This window comes from Ictalurus punctatus, chromosome 16 (genome assembly GCF_001660625.3).
Source record: "Ictalurus punctatus breed USDA103 chromosome 16, Coco_2.0, whole genome shotgun sequence".
Classification (NCBI taxonomy): Eukaryota; Metazoa; Chordata; class Actinopteri; order Siluriformes; family Ictaluridae; genus Ictalurus; species Ictalurus punctatus.
Genome location: NC_030431.2, coordinates 19,325,516 through 19,340,538, shown reverse-complemented (window position 1 = coordinate 19,340,538; position 15,023 = coordinate 19,325,516). Strand labels below are relative to the sequence as shown.

The 15,023-nt window shown below is 40.9% G+C and overlaps 1 protein-coding gene across 1 annotated transcript in view; it reads left to right on the top strand.

Moving 5' to 3' along the window:
- Nucleotides 1-14,783, top strand: part of auh (AU RNA binding protein/enoyl-CoA hydratase) — a 37,880-nt gene extending 23,097 nt beyond the window's left edge. Inside the window, exons 7-10 of the mRNA XM_017489759.3 lie at nucleotides 5,056-5,243; nucleotides 7,071-7,121; nucleotides 13,340-13,387; nucleotides 14,109-14,783. Of these exons, the coding sequence (XP_017345248.1) occupies nucleotides 5,056-5,243; nucleotides 7,071-7,121; nucleotides 13,340-13,387; nucleotides 14,109-14,186 (365 nt within the window). The 3' untranslated portion in view covers nucleotides 14,187-14,783. The remainder of the gene's footprint in view (nucleotides 1-5,055; nucleotides 5,244-7,070; nucleotides 7,122-13,339; nucleotides 13,388-14,108) is intronic.
- The last annotated feature ends 240 nt before the right edge of the window (nucleotides 14,784-15,023 follow it).

Below are 15,023 nucleotides of genomic sequence, written 5' to 3'. Positions count from 1 at the left end.
GTAGTGTGGTGAAAGTTGAGGATTGCTTCATCACTGAGCATTTATGCAATGCGTATCTGCATCTTGAAGTGTAAACATATTTCCCTCATGAACTTGGGTGAGAGTTGTGCAAGCCAGTCAGAAGATTAAAAACCTGACTTCAACTTGTGATGATGTGACCTCTGGTGTTACTGAGGTTCTCTGTGATGACGGCGAATGCTCACTGCATGATGGTGCAGTGCTGATTAGGTTACTGGTATAAGTGGGTACAATATATGCATGAGAAATATTATTCAATTATCGGCTTCAATTTCTGACATCTCATAAGATTGGTGGATTGCTGAAATAGTTTTAAGCTATTTGTCCATTAATGCAAGCTGATACATAATTATCTGTCATCTCTGTCCCTGAAGGCTGTAGATGATCTAGAAGATAGTCACAAATATTTGTATACACTGCCAGTCAAAGGGTTTTGAACATGTAGGGGTGTTTTAAATTTAATTTAATTTAATTTAATTTATTTTTTTACCCACTATTAGTAATTAAATAAGGAATATTAAGGAAGTGTTAAATTAAAGGACTTACTAATTTTCACTCTCAGATTCTAATTAGTGCTATTAAAGTGCTTATTAAAGGCAAGTGCACTTGTTTTGTGAAGTAGCTTAATTAGTATGATTTACCGTAAGCCTAGATTTGTCTTACAGTTGATGTTAGAGAGTGTTAATTGTTTTGTGTGCTACTAGTGCCTAATTAGAGTAATCCAGGTCAGAATTTCAGTTACATGTAAACTTACAGTGCTGTGAAAAAGTATTTGTTTTCAAAAAAGGTTTCTTCTGTTTATGTGTATATCTCATGCTAAATTGTTTCAGAAATTAAAACAAAATCTAAGCTAAAACAAAGGCGACCTGAGTAAACACAAAATGCAGTTTTTTAAATGATAATATAATTTATTGAAGCAAAAAAGTTATCCAATACCAACTGGGGCCTGTGTGAAAATGTATTTGCCCCCATATATTTGCCCCCATAGTTACTAATTCCCCAAATCTTTGAAACTGCATCCATAATGGGGTTCAGCTGGACTAGATGCAACCAGGCCTGATTACTACAAACCCTGTTCAATCAAATCTACACTTAAATAGAACTTTTTCTTTTTTTTTAAAGCATGAAGTTGTTTGAAAGGTCTTAGCCAGTAACACATTATGCCAACATTAAAAAAAATTCCAGAAATGATGAGGAAGAAGGTGATTGAAATACATCAGTCTGGGAAGGGTTATAAAGCTATTTCAAAGGCTCTGGGACTCCAAAGAACCACAGTGAGAGCTGTTATCTCCAAATGGAAAAACTCGTCACAGTAGTGAAACTTCCCAGATGTGGCTGATCTTCCAAATCTCGTCGAAGAATTTTGCGTCTGTTTTTCGCGTCTTGACTATGGTACAGTCTGACATTAATGACTGCTGAGATCCTACAGTGTGACATGGCTTACAGCAGGGATCATGTTCGTACGGTCTGACAAGCAACAGTCACAAAGGACTATTAAAAATCACACAGTGTTCACCTAGGTTAACTTGAACCCATTTCTTAAAGTTTAAGCAAAAATGTGACTGTCAACATATATGTACACTAACATGGGCACTTTAATAGGAACAGCTGTACACCTGCTCATTCATGCAGTTATCTAATTGGCCAATCATGTGGCATTCAACCCTTGTTGCAAATCAGGTTTATTGTCAAAATTTACAGACTTTCAGCTGTTTGCAATGAACAAATCAAACAAAAGCAATTGAAATAGCTCAGCACAAGGAATGCTTCAAACTGTTTCCCCAAATTCAACTGAAAATGCAACTTCTAATGACTTCTCCTGTCTCAAAATTATTCAACCCCTTCATGGGAGTCATCTTTAGTACTTAGTAGGGCACCCTTCTGCTGTTATGAATCTGAGGTTATCATGGGCACATGTTGATGATTATTATTATTATTGGTTAGTCACAGAGATCACACTTTTTAAAAATTCTGATTCTCAATGTGAACATTAACTGAAGTTCTTGAGGTGTATCTGCATGATTTTATGCATTGTGCTGCTGCCACATGATTGGATGTTTAGATAACTGCATGAGCAGGTGTACAGTGGACGGTGACTGTATATACACATGTTTCTATATTTAACAAATTGCATTTAGCACAATTGTTATATGTTCAATTAACGTTTCAGCCGCAGTGTTTCTTAATTACATTTTGACGGTATATTGCTATTTCTGTAAGCTGCTGATGGCAGTCTTGATTACATTGTTAAAAAAAAAAAAAAAAAGCTTATGCAAAGTGAAATTGTGTATGAGTGACTAAAAATCAAATCAATCTTTGAAGATGAAGGAAACAAAAGCAGTCAGTATGTGCAGCCAGAGAAGAAAACGATGTTTAAAATGAACTGCCTGACTCATAATGAAGGGAGCCTTCACTTAATTTTACAACCGCATTCCCAAAACTTTGGGACAATAAGGAAAATGGTAATAAAACAAGTGATTTGTAAATTCTATTCACCCTGTACGATATTGAAAACACTACAACAACACATTATTTAATGTTAGAACTTGTGAATTTAATAAGTGTGGTTTTTTTTTTTTTAGTGGAAGATATACAGTACACTCATTTCAGATCTGATTACTACAACACACTCCAAAAAAGTTGAGTGTTTACTACTGTGTAACATTACAATTTCTTTTAATAGCACTTATTAAGTGTTTGGGCACTAAAGACACCAGTTGTTTACGTTTAACAAGTGGAATTTTCCCCTATTTTTGTCTTATCCAGGTCTTTAGCTGCGCAATTGTATGGGGCCTTCATTACTGTATTTTGTGCTTCATAATGCGTGACATATTCATAATTGGAGTCAGGTCAGGACTCCTTGGAGGCCAGTCTAGCACCTGCACACTCTACTTATGTAGCCATGCACTTGTAATCCATTCAAAATGTGGTTTGATGTTGTATTGGAAGAGAAAGCGACTGGATGGTAGCATATAATGTTAAAATATCTTTTGCATTAATGATGCCCTTACAGATATGCAAGTTACACATGCCATGGTCATTGAAATACCTCTATACCATGACAGATGCTGGCTTTTGGACCTGACGCTGATAACAGCATGGATGGTCCTTTTCCACTGTGGTCCCAAAAACATGTCTGTTTTGTCCAAAAACTATTTGGAATGTTGAACCTGTTATAACTGTGCTGCTGTCCATCTCAGATTAGAGTGAGCCCAGAGAAATCGGCTGCACTTCTGGACCTTATTGATGTATGGCTTCTGCTTTGCATAGTAAAGCCTTAACTTGTATTTGTGGATGCAGCTGTGAATGGTGTTGACTGACAAAGGTTTAACGAAGTATTTGTGAGCCCATGTCATGATAACCATTACAGATATGTGAAGGTTTTTAAGACATCTGAGGGCTCAGCAATCCCACGCATTTAAAAGTGGTTTTTTTCCTTGTCCTTTACACACAAAAAATTGAATGAATTCCTTGAATCTTTTTATTATATTGTGCACTGTAGAGAAATCTAGAGATTTGTGTTTGAGGAACGTTGTTTTCAGAGTTCTAGATTATATGCTGACATATCTGTTGGCAAATTGGCTAACCCATCCAAAAAACAAGAAAGCTGATTAGGTATATCATGAAATACTTTGTCTGTATAATGTTTATTTTGGACTACAAATAAATTTACAAATGACTGCTTTCTGTTTTTATTTGCATTTCATTTACCATCCCAACTATTTTGGAATTGACTGTAAAATCAGACCTTTTCTATCTACTGGCAACTATTGTTCATTATTGACTATATAGCCAATTCTGTACACTATATAGGGGAGATACCTAGTTAAATGAAAGAAAGTGTTAAAAGCATTTATCTGTATTAAGTACCTGAGGATTTACGGGTCATTAAACACATTTTAATTATATAAATATATGAAGCAGGTCTCTATGGTATCAATCCTGATGAGTACATTTTGAGCTGAAAGATATTATGCATTGTGGTAACTTAAAGTCAAATAAATAATGTCAACTTGAATCAATAAATAATATGAGGGAAAAAAAGTGCTGTTCATGACGATGCAAACGTGATATTTGAACAGATTGTAACTGATTTGGTGTTCTGTTGGAGGGAACAAACATCATGGATTTATTAAGTAAATATGAAGGTACATTTTTGCCAAGTGTACCTAATATTTGAACAGTTGCATATATTTTTTCTTCCTCATAATTTCTCACTAATTCGGTCTTGGCCAATTCCCATGCAATAGCTAGCATGTGCCTCCTCTGAGACTCTTGAAACCAGCCACATCTTTTCAAACTTCTGTTCAGGCTGCATCACAGGTCAGCATAACACACTCTGAGGAAAGCATCATCTGCCCTCTTCCGCATACATGAGCTCACAGACACCTGCGATTGGTCACACTGATTGGCAGGGGTGAGAGTAACGTCATCCTGCCCACCCAGAGAGCACGGCCACAGATGGCAAAAAGAGGCTGAGAATAAATAGAATAAATCTCTGCTCTGATTATAAAAAAAAATAAATCTTACATTAGAAAGAGTCTCTGGCCATAAACAGCTGGAGACCTGCCATCGTATGCAGTAAACCCATGGCTTTTTATTGTTGTAAACAAGGGTTGATTTTTGTCTCATCTGGAATTCCTCCTGCCTTATCTACAGCACTTGGTTAGTAGGTATTTCTGGAGCTTAGAAAATGAGAGCCCATCTCACCCTTGAGGTTGACATTATCTTAATAATCCAACTCTGGGAGGTGCAGGGGGGATTTAAGTTTCACTGTGCTAATGCATTGACGTAATGGAGACGACTCAGTGAATATGTATGTCAGCAGGACACTGTGGCTTTCACTTATTACGGAAGTTAAGAGCTTTCACAAGAGTGTCCATTTGCTTTCTGAAAGGTCACACAGTTTATTATTATTATGTCTCACATTTTTTTTGTTTATTATTGGAACCATTTGTCAGTGTGTGATTATGTCTCAAAGGTCTAGATTTTATTCAAACACAGCAACTGAAATTGGTTCTGTGTGTGTGTGTGCAGGGGGAACCCAGCGTCTCCCACGAACTATAGGAGTGTCCCTGGCCAAGGAGCTGATCTTTGCTGCACGGGTGGTTGATGGTGCTGAGGCGAAAACTCTAGGGCTGGTAAATCATGCTGTGGAGCAAAACAAGAACGGGGATGCAGCTTACCTGAGAGCTCTGGAGCTTGCCCGAGAGTTCAACCCACAGGTACATGACACCTCCTGTCCAGCTTTGGATGGACAGAACACTGCACAGTTTGCATGCTGCATACTAAGGTCACAAGACAACTGTATTTTAACTGAAATTTACAGGAAAGCAAATATAATTGTTGAATGGCCTCCCAAAAATGTTAGAAAACCAAATGTAAAACTCTTGTGCGTTTACAATGGAAATAAAAAGTCTATACACCCCTGTTAAAATGAAAATTCTGATGTAACTAATGAAACCAATATAAATCATGTCAGATCATTTTCCACCTTTTAATGTGATATAGCACCCAACAAAATTCAAGTGACAAATAAAAAAACAAATAGAAATGTTTTAGGGAAAAAAAGAAAAAACGAACACTAATCTGCTTGTATGCAAACCCATTAACTAATACTTTGTTAAAGCACCTTTTGTTTGTAATACGGCACTTTGTCTTTTTGGCTAAGGGTCTACCAACTTAGCACATCTTCATTTGGCAATTTCATTCCACTTTTCATTGCAGAAATACTCCAGATCTATCGAATTGTGAGGCGATCTCCTGTACACAGCGTTCTACAAGTCATTCCATGGATTTTTGATAAGATTTAGATCTGGACCATTCCAAAATGTTGATCGTCATATTATTGACTTGGATTTGTTCTTTGGGTTGTTATTGTGCTAGAAGGTGAAATATTTCATCTTCAGCTGTCTAACACAGGGGTTCTGTGCTGAAATAGATATTATTAATAGGTTTTTGGAGCTATCCATGATTCCGTCTATCTTGACTAGAGCGCCAGTCCAGTTTGGGGTGATTGAAAGTATGTTTTGGCAGAATTTAGGTGGCTCTGAATGTTGTTTGTTTGTTTCTTTTTGTGAGAAAGGGCTTTAACAATAGGAGAGATTGTTGTCAAATGCAGGGAGTTTACTAGGCTACTTGCCAGATGTTCTTGCAGCTCCTTTATTGTCACTGTACTATAGGTATCTTTGCAGCCTTCCTGAGAAGATTTTGTCTTGTCCTTTTGTCAATTTTTGAGGGACGTTCCTGTTCTTGTTATGTCACTGTTGTGTCCCATTTACTCCGCATTTTGATGAAGGCCTTCACGTTGTTCCATGGTTGATCCGTCTCCTCATCCTACCTTTCAACAACGAGATCCCGTACATGTTTTGTAAGCTCTCAGTGGACCATGACTTTAGCAGTCCATTGAAACCAAAAAGATGTCAAGAAAATTGTACACAAACATCTGATCTTTATTTGGGTTTCAACAGAATCACTTAATTGATGACAGGTGTATGATAATTACTTTTGAGCCTTAGTTTGAATGTGATTGATTAATGCTGACCAGTCACATGCCCCATTATAAAAGGGCATGCACATTTATGGTTCTATTTGTTTTTCACTTGAATTTTGTTGGTTGATATAATCACATTAAAGGTGGAAAAAGATCTGACATGATTTATCTTGGTTTAATTTTTTTACATCACAAAATCCTTTTTTAAAAGTGGTGTGTAAACTTTCTCCATCCACTATATTTTGATTATATGCATAGAGTTACTGTCTACTGTCAGGGCTGCTGTTATAGAAAATTAATCAACAACTTCTGTCCAATCAGAATTCAACAGGGCTGTGTTACGAGACAAAGAAAAAAAAAAAAGCAAGAACATGAGATTCTTGGCATATTTGGGAAGGCAACTGTTTTAGAATGAAATGAACATTAACTAGGTTTGGATCATTTTTGTTAATACTTCTCACTACATTAATGTCACAACCAAAGTGGTATTATGTGAATTATATGGTCTGGAGGGGAAGCTGCATGGTTTTCTGATTATATTCTGTGTTTGTCCTTTTAGGGGCCGATTGCAGTCCGAATGGCCAAGCTGGCCATCAGCCAGGGTGTAGAGGTAAGATTATACATTTTGCTAAATCATCTATTAATTTTTTAATCGGAAACGTTCTATAAAATCGTAAACAAAGGGTTTGTTTGTGTTCATTTCCTCTGGGAGTCTCTTAACGGACTGGACAAGCGGTGTATTAAGCATTTTAGGGATTGATTAATGAAAAAGCCTAAAGTATAATCTTGTAGTATTTATCAAATCTAAGTCTTCCTGTTTTGCTTTTAAGAGAACCAAATGTGAGACTCTGCATGTAGATTGAGTTGTATGAATGTGGTGTCCGTCAGTTGCGACCCTACTATTGGGTTCAGCTGCTACACTAGATGCCAGTGAGAGTCTGTTCCATGACACCACCTTGAACCCAGGGGCCAGTCTGTCAGTGCCATGGAGCCTTTAGGTCAAAGGAAGTCATTAATTATACTGGTGTCCTGACAAATGTTGTCATTTTTCACATACCGCCTATTTTTGAAACCCCAGTAGGGAGTTTGGACAACTGCACACGTTAGATTGTGTTTAAATACAGAAGATACTTTGGAAACTATGCCGCTGGGAATGCGTTCAATGCTGTAGATTGCAATTGCAGATTGGGATTTAGTACAAATCTGGACAGGCATTATAGAGTTTACTGCTTATTGAACATTAATTGTATTATTAGATTCTAGAAGCTGCTTCTGATCCATTACATCTCAGACGCTCAAATAACATCATTAATTATAGCCCATGTATTATATAGAGGAGTTTTACTATCATTTATTTCTCTTACACCAAAGCAATTTAATAAACAATTGCAATGTTTGTTCATTAAAGAATAGCACATCATACTTTTTATTCATTTATAGTTATGTTTAATGCTGTGGAATGTTTTGTGAAACAAGTTCATTTTCATTTACATTATATCAGCTATAAACAGTCTATACATAATACTGAGAACGTCCTCCGTCCTGAAGACATTTTTACGTCGGAAAATTCTGAGAATTCATTGTACATGTGACTGTTAGAACTGGAGACTTCTTCCACAAATGCTACATAAATGCTTCCTCACAGAAAACATCACTATATCATCAAATGCACACATTTATAATATGTATAATATGAGTCGCGTATCAATATAAAACCTTGCAGCCGGATCTATGATCAGAGCTGCTGTGTTTAATTAATCAACATCTTTTGACCAATCAGAATATAGCAGCATTCTGGTAGAATGGTCTTTAGCATTGTTCCTGGCTTTGTGGAAGAAGCTGTCCTTAAAAATAAGGTTATTTGTCTAGTGTAATGTGGGGCTGTGGATATATTAATGGGGTATTTCAGTAAAATTCCAAGGTAACCTATAAAAGTCAGACTCCTGTGCATCCCTGTTGTTAAGAGAAAGACTTTATTGTACAGCCTGCATTGGGTATGAACAGGAAGTTTTCATGACATTTATTTTAAGGATTTTTGTTCAGGAATTAAGTGAAAGTCAGTCTTGTCACAGTTGTCACTGTAACTGCTGCTGTTTCTGTAGTGACTGGCTGTTTTCTATAAAAACTCTGCAGTATGTTGATATACAAACTCTCCATGATGACAAGCAACCCCTTGTTGTTATGAACGTCTGGGTTACACATGTAACTCTGTTCCCTGTAACCCTGCATAACACTATGGGAGCACCTCTCGTGTGCGATCGGCATCTGAATCTTGTGTAAAATCATGCCTATGTATAGGCCTGCCATGAACAGGTGATGTGGCAATTAAGAGCGCCGCATGATATAAATATGGCACCTGTGAACCGTGTCATCAGCCTCTATTATCTGAAGCAAAGACGCAATTCACAGGCCTGCCCTGGTATGACAAAGCTATGCAACGTCTCGTTCCCTTCTCGGAGCCGTTTAGCATAACACTATGGGAACGAGAATACTCACTCCGTCATACCGAGGGTATGGCCTGTTCAAAAAGACCCAAGCCCAAGGGTCATTGCAAGACACTCGAGCCCGGGGTGGAATGAATATCCAGGCTCTAATAACGAATGAATATGTGTGGCGTAGACCACCCTGCAGCAGCACATACATCCTGTAAGGATACCCTTTTGGACAAAGCCTTCGCGGAGGCGACCGCCCTAGTGGAATGAGCCCTTATGCCCAGAGGCGTAGCGAGACCGCACGCCTCATAAGAAATAGAGATTGCTTCCACTATCCAATTAGAGATGCGCTGCTTTAACACAGCATCACCTCTACTGTCGCCGCCAAGGCAGACCAGCAGCTGCTCCAATTTACACCACTGGCCGGAGCGGTGGGCGTAAGTACAGAGAGCCCTTACTGGACACAGCAGGTGCATTCTCTCTTGTTCCGGTGTGGGGAATGGAGGAGGGCAGAAAGCCTGCAACACCACAGGGTGGGCAGCCGATGTAGGCACTTTAGGAATATAATCCGGCATAGGATACAGGAAGGCCTTGGTTAATCCAGGAGCAAAGTCAAGGCAGGAAGGGGCAACAGAGAGAGCTTGTAGATCTCCTACTCGCTTGAGAGATGTCAGGGCCAGCAGAAGAGCTACCTTTAGAGTCAGAAGTTTCTCAGAGGCTGACTATAACGGCTCAAATGGAGCCCCTGACAGATCTTCCAGGACCACAGAAAGGTCCAAGATCGGCCTCAGCCGCCTGACACCACGCATGAACCTCGAAGTTAGAGGATTTTGCCCCACAGAGGCTCCATCAACAGGGGCATGGCTGGCCAAAATGGCGGCCACATAAACACTGATTGTAGAAGGAGCCCACCTCACTGAGAAACATTCTGGTAAGAACTCCAGGACTGTAGCTATTGCGCAGTTCACTGGGTCTAGCTGACGTTCCTCACACCACAAGACAAAAACTGCCACTTGAGTGCATACAATTTCCTTGTGGATGGTGCTCTAGCATTTAACATGGTCTCTACAACCTCAGTTGTGAGACCAGAATCTATGAGCTGGTGCCCCTCAGGGGCCAGACCTACAGTTTCCATAGTTCTGGCTGAGGGTGATAAATCATCCCTCCAGCTTGAGACAGTAGATCCACTCTAAGGGCTCAAATGGGGCACCTGACAGACCTTCCAGAACCACAGAAAGGTCCCAGGAAAGTATGCGCGGCCTGCAGCCGCCTGACACCACGCATAAACCTCGAAGTTAGAGGATGTTGCCCTACAGAGGCTCCATCAACAGGGGCGTGGCTGGCCGAAATGGCCGCCACGTAAACCCTGATTGTAGAAGGAGCCCACCCCGCTGAGAAATGTTCTTGTAAGAACTCCAGGACTGTAGCTATTGCGCAGTTCACTGGGTCTACAGTGGATCCCTGCGGATAGGAATCTCCCAATGAGTGCCATCTAGCAGTGATATTATCTCTGAGAACCATATTCGAGCTGGCCAATAAGGTCCTACTAGCAGCAGACATAGACTGTCTTGGCAAACTCTCGCTAGAACTTGTGGGAGCAGAGCGATGGGGGGGGGGGGGGGGGAGCATACAGATGTGACCTCGGCCACATGTGCACCATGGTGTCCAGCCCTAATTGTGCGGGAGGAGTGAGGGCGAACCACAGCGGGCCGTGTGTTGTCTCCAAGGAGGCGAACACAATGCAGTCCCGCTTGGCCAAACCTTGCCATATGGACTCCACCACTTGTGGATGGAGCCACCAATTCCTGGGCCTCAGCCCCTGCCTCAACAGGATGTCTGCCCCCGTATTCCCAGACTGTTCATCGCACTCATTGACAAACTTTCCCAAGGCTAGAAACCAGGGCCACTCAAATTCTCAGTGCATGTAGGCATCGCCGCGTAACACTGATTATTCTCAGAGGTTTCGTCCTTGGACGAAACCCCCAACTTCTCAGCCACCACTGAACGGTCTCCTTTGCAATAGGCCCATAAGTGCCAATAGTCTCCCAAGGTCCAACTTTATCTTGCTCAGTGTTGATAGGATTGACCCTACGCATGTTGGGGATAGAAACTCCCTCATCGTAGTAGAATCCTTATAACACTTAGAAAAAGTTGTCCACTACACTGGGGAAAGCATACTTTTCTGAGGTTCAACCTGAGCTCCAAGCTTTTCATGTGGGTGAGAACAACATCTCGATGTTGAACCGCCAGTTCCCTGGATCATGCAAGAATTAACCAGTCGTCCAGGTAGTTTAGTACATGGATGCCCTGCAGTCACAATGGAGCCAGAGTGACATCCATGCACTTTGTGAAGGTGCAAGGGGATTAAGCTAGCGATATTTCTTTGTGGAAATGTGCACCTTTTAGATCTATCATCACAAACAAGTCCTCAAACTGAATCTGTGGAACGATAGGTTTGGGCGTCAGCATCTTGAGCCTGTATGTCCGAAGAGTACAGTTCAGATGACACAGATCTAAAATTGGGAGCATACTCCTATTTTTTGCGGACCAGGGAATAACGGCTGTAAAAACCTCCCTCCCTCAGGGAACAGGGTATATGTTCTATGGCCCCTTTGTCCAAGAGGGGGGTGGAGCTATAAACTGGACCCGGTAATCCTTTTCTACAGTAGACAGAACCCATGGAGACACATTTGGCTGTAGTTTTCACGCTGCCAGATGGTCTTTTAGTGACGTTAACTATTCCACATTCTATTGGAGGGAAAGCATCAGATTTTCGTTACCCTGTGACAGCTTGCTGACCAGAGAACACTGAAAACTTGGGACCGCCTTGGCTAGGGGAAGCCCTTCAGTAGCACTGGGGGCTAACTGCCCTAACAACCTCATGTCCCCTGATACGTCCCTCCACGACCCCTCAGGACTGCTCTTCTTTGCCTGCTTGGCCTTTATGACCATTCTCAGATCAGGCCTAGTAGCAGGCCGCGACGGTGGCTGCCTGGTTCCCCTTGCTGTCTGCGGGGGTTGGCGGGCTGCCATACTCGCCTTCTGGGTCTCCCTCGCACTAGTGCTGGCCCGGGCTCCACTCTTGGATGCCTGGGTGAACTCAAGACAACAGGGAAGGAACTGGCTGAATGCCGCCATATGTCAAGCTCACTCAGCAGGTCTGCTTGGTAGGCAGTGACCCACAAGCAAGACCACTATCGCATAGGCCTTGCCCACCGATACTACGGTGGCCTTACACGGTGGTTTGGATGGCAAAGCCGGCCCCCTAATTACCTGCCGTCGATGGAAAGAGGTAGCTTGCAAGCGCCTCCTGCACCTTCAGCATAGCTAAATAGCCATGCCATTCATTTCCCACAATGGCCGAATAATCCAACATCGTGGGGTTATAAATAAGGCTTATGCATGGTTTTCCCCCAGAAGCCTCATATTTTGTCATGCACTTCTGGAAGAAAAGGGAGTTACTGCAGTGTGAGGGGATTTACTTTCAGTGGGGAGAAAAAGGCTCATCCAGCCTTAGTAATCACTTCAAGCAGCTCTTTATATGCTGCTCTCAGTTTTTAGCACATCCCTCTGGCTCCTCGGAGTCAGAGAGAAATTATTACTATTATTTTGTATGTGTGTGTGTGTGCGTGTATGTGTGTGTGTGTGTGTTTTTGTTTGTATGTTTTTTCCCCATTTTGGCTTTTCATAGCGGAATCAATAAGAGATCCCTCGAACCTGCGACGGCTAGCTGCCTCGGCAGCGGCCGGCCCAGATCCGCGAGGCTCTGAAACCCAACTTGCTTTGGCTTCTGAGAAGAGCGCGAGTCGCGAACCGAGCTGCTTAATGTAGGTATTACCATGCACAGCCTCTCGAGGCAGCCATCGCATGCTACCCTCTAGACACTTCACCCAGAAAGTGTGCACTATTCCCCGCGATGAAACGGGAGCAAGCCGTAACACACTTCCTGAATTCTCTCACTCATATTTTTCTCTCTGGCTCATTCCTTTTTTTTCTTCTCTTTTTTAAAGGGATAGAAAAGTTCTGAGATTTTGAGAAAAGATAGTGAGGAAATTAAGCGTCTTTTTGTGTCTTTACACAAACAACTGACATGCAGTCTTTCGCTGAAGATAATAAAGGCTGATGGCGAGGTTCACAGGTGCCATATTTATATCACACGATTTTACACAAACTTCAGATGCCCTTTGCGCGTGAGAGGCGCTTCCATAGTGTTACACTAAATGCAACGTCGAAGTTCCCTTTTAAAGGGAACAACAGTGACAAACATAGCAGTATCTATTTTTTTATTCATCCTTTGCATTGCATTGCCTCGTGAATTACTGGTTATTCAACTTCAGGTTATTGACACCCCTTGTTTTGATTTTTTTGTTTTTTTGTTCTGTTTTTATCCCTTCAGGTGGATTTAACAACAGGATTAGCGATTGAAGATGCATGCTATGCTCAGGTATGGTTTAATTTCCAAACCGCATCCTGTGAACAGAGAACCAAACTATGTCATGGGTCTGATTAAGTCCTTAGATTAATCTAGCGCTTTTCTAGACACTCAAAGTGTTTTACATTGTATGGGGGGGAAATCTCCTCAAACCAGTGAATAGCACCCACCTGGATCATGCAACGGCAACCGTAATGCGCCAGTACACCCACCACACACCAGCTATTGGTGGAAGGGAGAGGAGAGTGATGCAGCCAATTCACTGATGGAGATTAGCAAACAGTTTCATTTCAAGCTTAATTATACAACCAAAATAAGAATGCATCTTTACAATATGTTTTGGTCATGGGAGTAGGCAAATAGATCACTTAGAGAAAACACAGACTATTATGTTGTGGTTAAAAAAAAAGATGTACAGACCCCTCAGGACATAGTCCAACTATTTAAATATTATACAAACACATGCATTAATATTCTGCCTATTTATTGGAAACACATGGATTTTTACAGTATTCATGAATTTTCCATGCACAGAATACATTTGTATTAAAGTTATCATTACAATCAAGTTGACATTATTTATAGGCCTACTTGTTTCTATGTATCTATTAGAATTTTGATCATGGTGGATTGTGTTGTTTTTTCTGCCAAACTAAATTTTAATAATCACAGACAACTTGCCTCCTCTTTTGGAGAACCCTGAGTTTTTCTACAGTAATGTGACATCTCTTAGGTTATCCCAACAAAGGACAGGCTCGAGGGTCTGGCAGCGTTCAAAGAGAAGAGACCCCCTCGCTATAAGGGCGAGTAATATGGGAAAAGTCCTGAGCAAAGCCGAACTGCTGCCTTCCGGATTTCCTTTCACTGCGACTGACAGAAGTCGTAGAGGAAGCACTAGCCTGCTGCCCCGTGCCTGCCTGACCAGCCCTTGGCCCTCTCACAAAAAGACCAGTGATCTCACTCACAAGGACTTGAGGTGACTGAAGGAGAAAAGGAGTGTCTTTTCCACAACATGTCCCTCACCTGTGAATGAAACTTGCATGGTGTGTCTTTCTGTTCTTCTTTTGTTCAATACGGTTCATTCTTTTCACCTTCCTTAGTTTTGTTTTGTGAATCTGTATCCTTGTCTTTCAAAGTGTCTTTCAATGTTCAATCAAGTGTTTCATAATTCAAGCTCAACAAAACAGATATATAGTTACGTCATCGCTGCTTAAATGCCAATGGATATCTAATGCAACAGATGCAGTGCATTAAACAAGCCTGTCTGCTTTTCCTTAAAGCATATGTTGTGTATTATAAGCATATGTTGTATAACTGACACTGTCACTATTCCATAGTAATTGACTTGAAGTGTTTTGTTTTGTTTTTGTAGGGAGAAAAAAATGCAATAAAACATTGTCTAAAAGTATGATATCCTGTATGTTTTCTTTGACATAAAAGCATAACATAATACAACCACAAACGTCTTTGTTGTTAAAGTGCATTTTTTTTTCTACTCCTGCAGTCCTCATTAACCTGGATCAAGCTGATTGATAATGTAAGCAGAATATAGTCATTTTCTTTAATTGCAGGTCTATCGTTAGAGTATGTTCGTCGTATAATCTGATGCGGAGAACATGTTATTGCACAGTCTGATAGAGAGTTCATA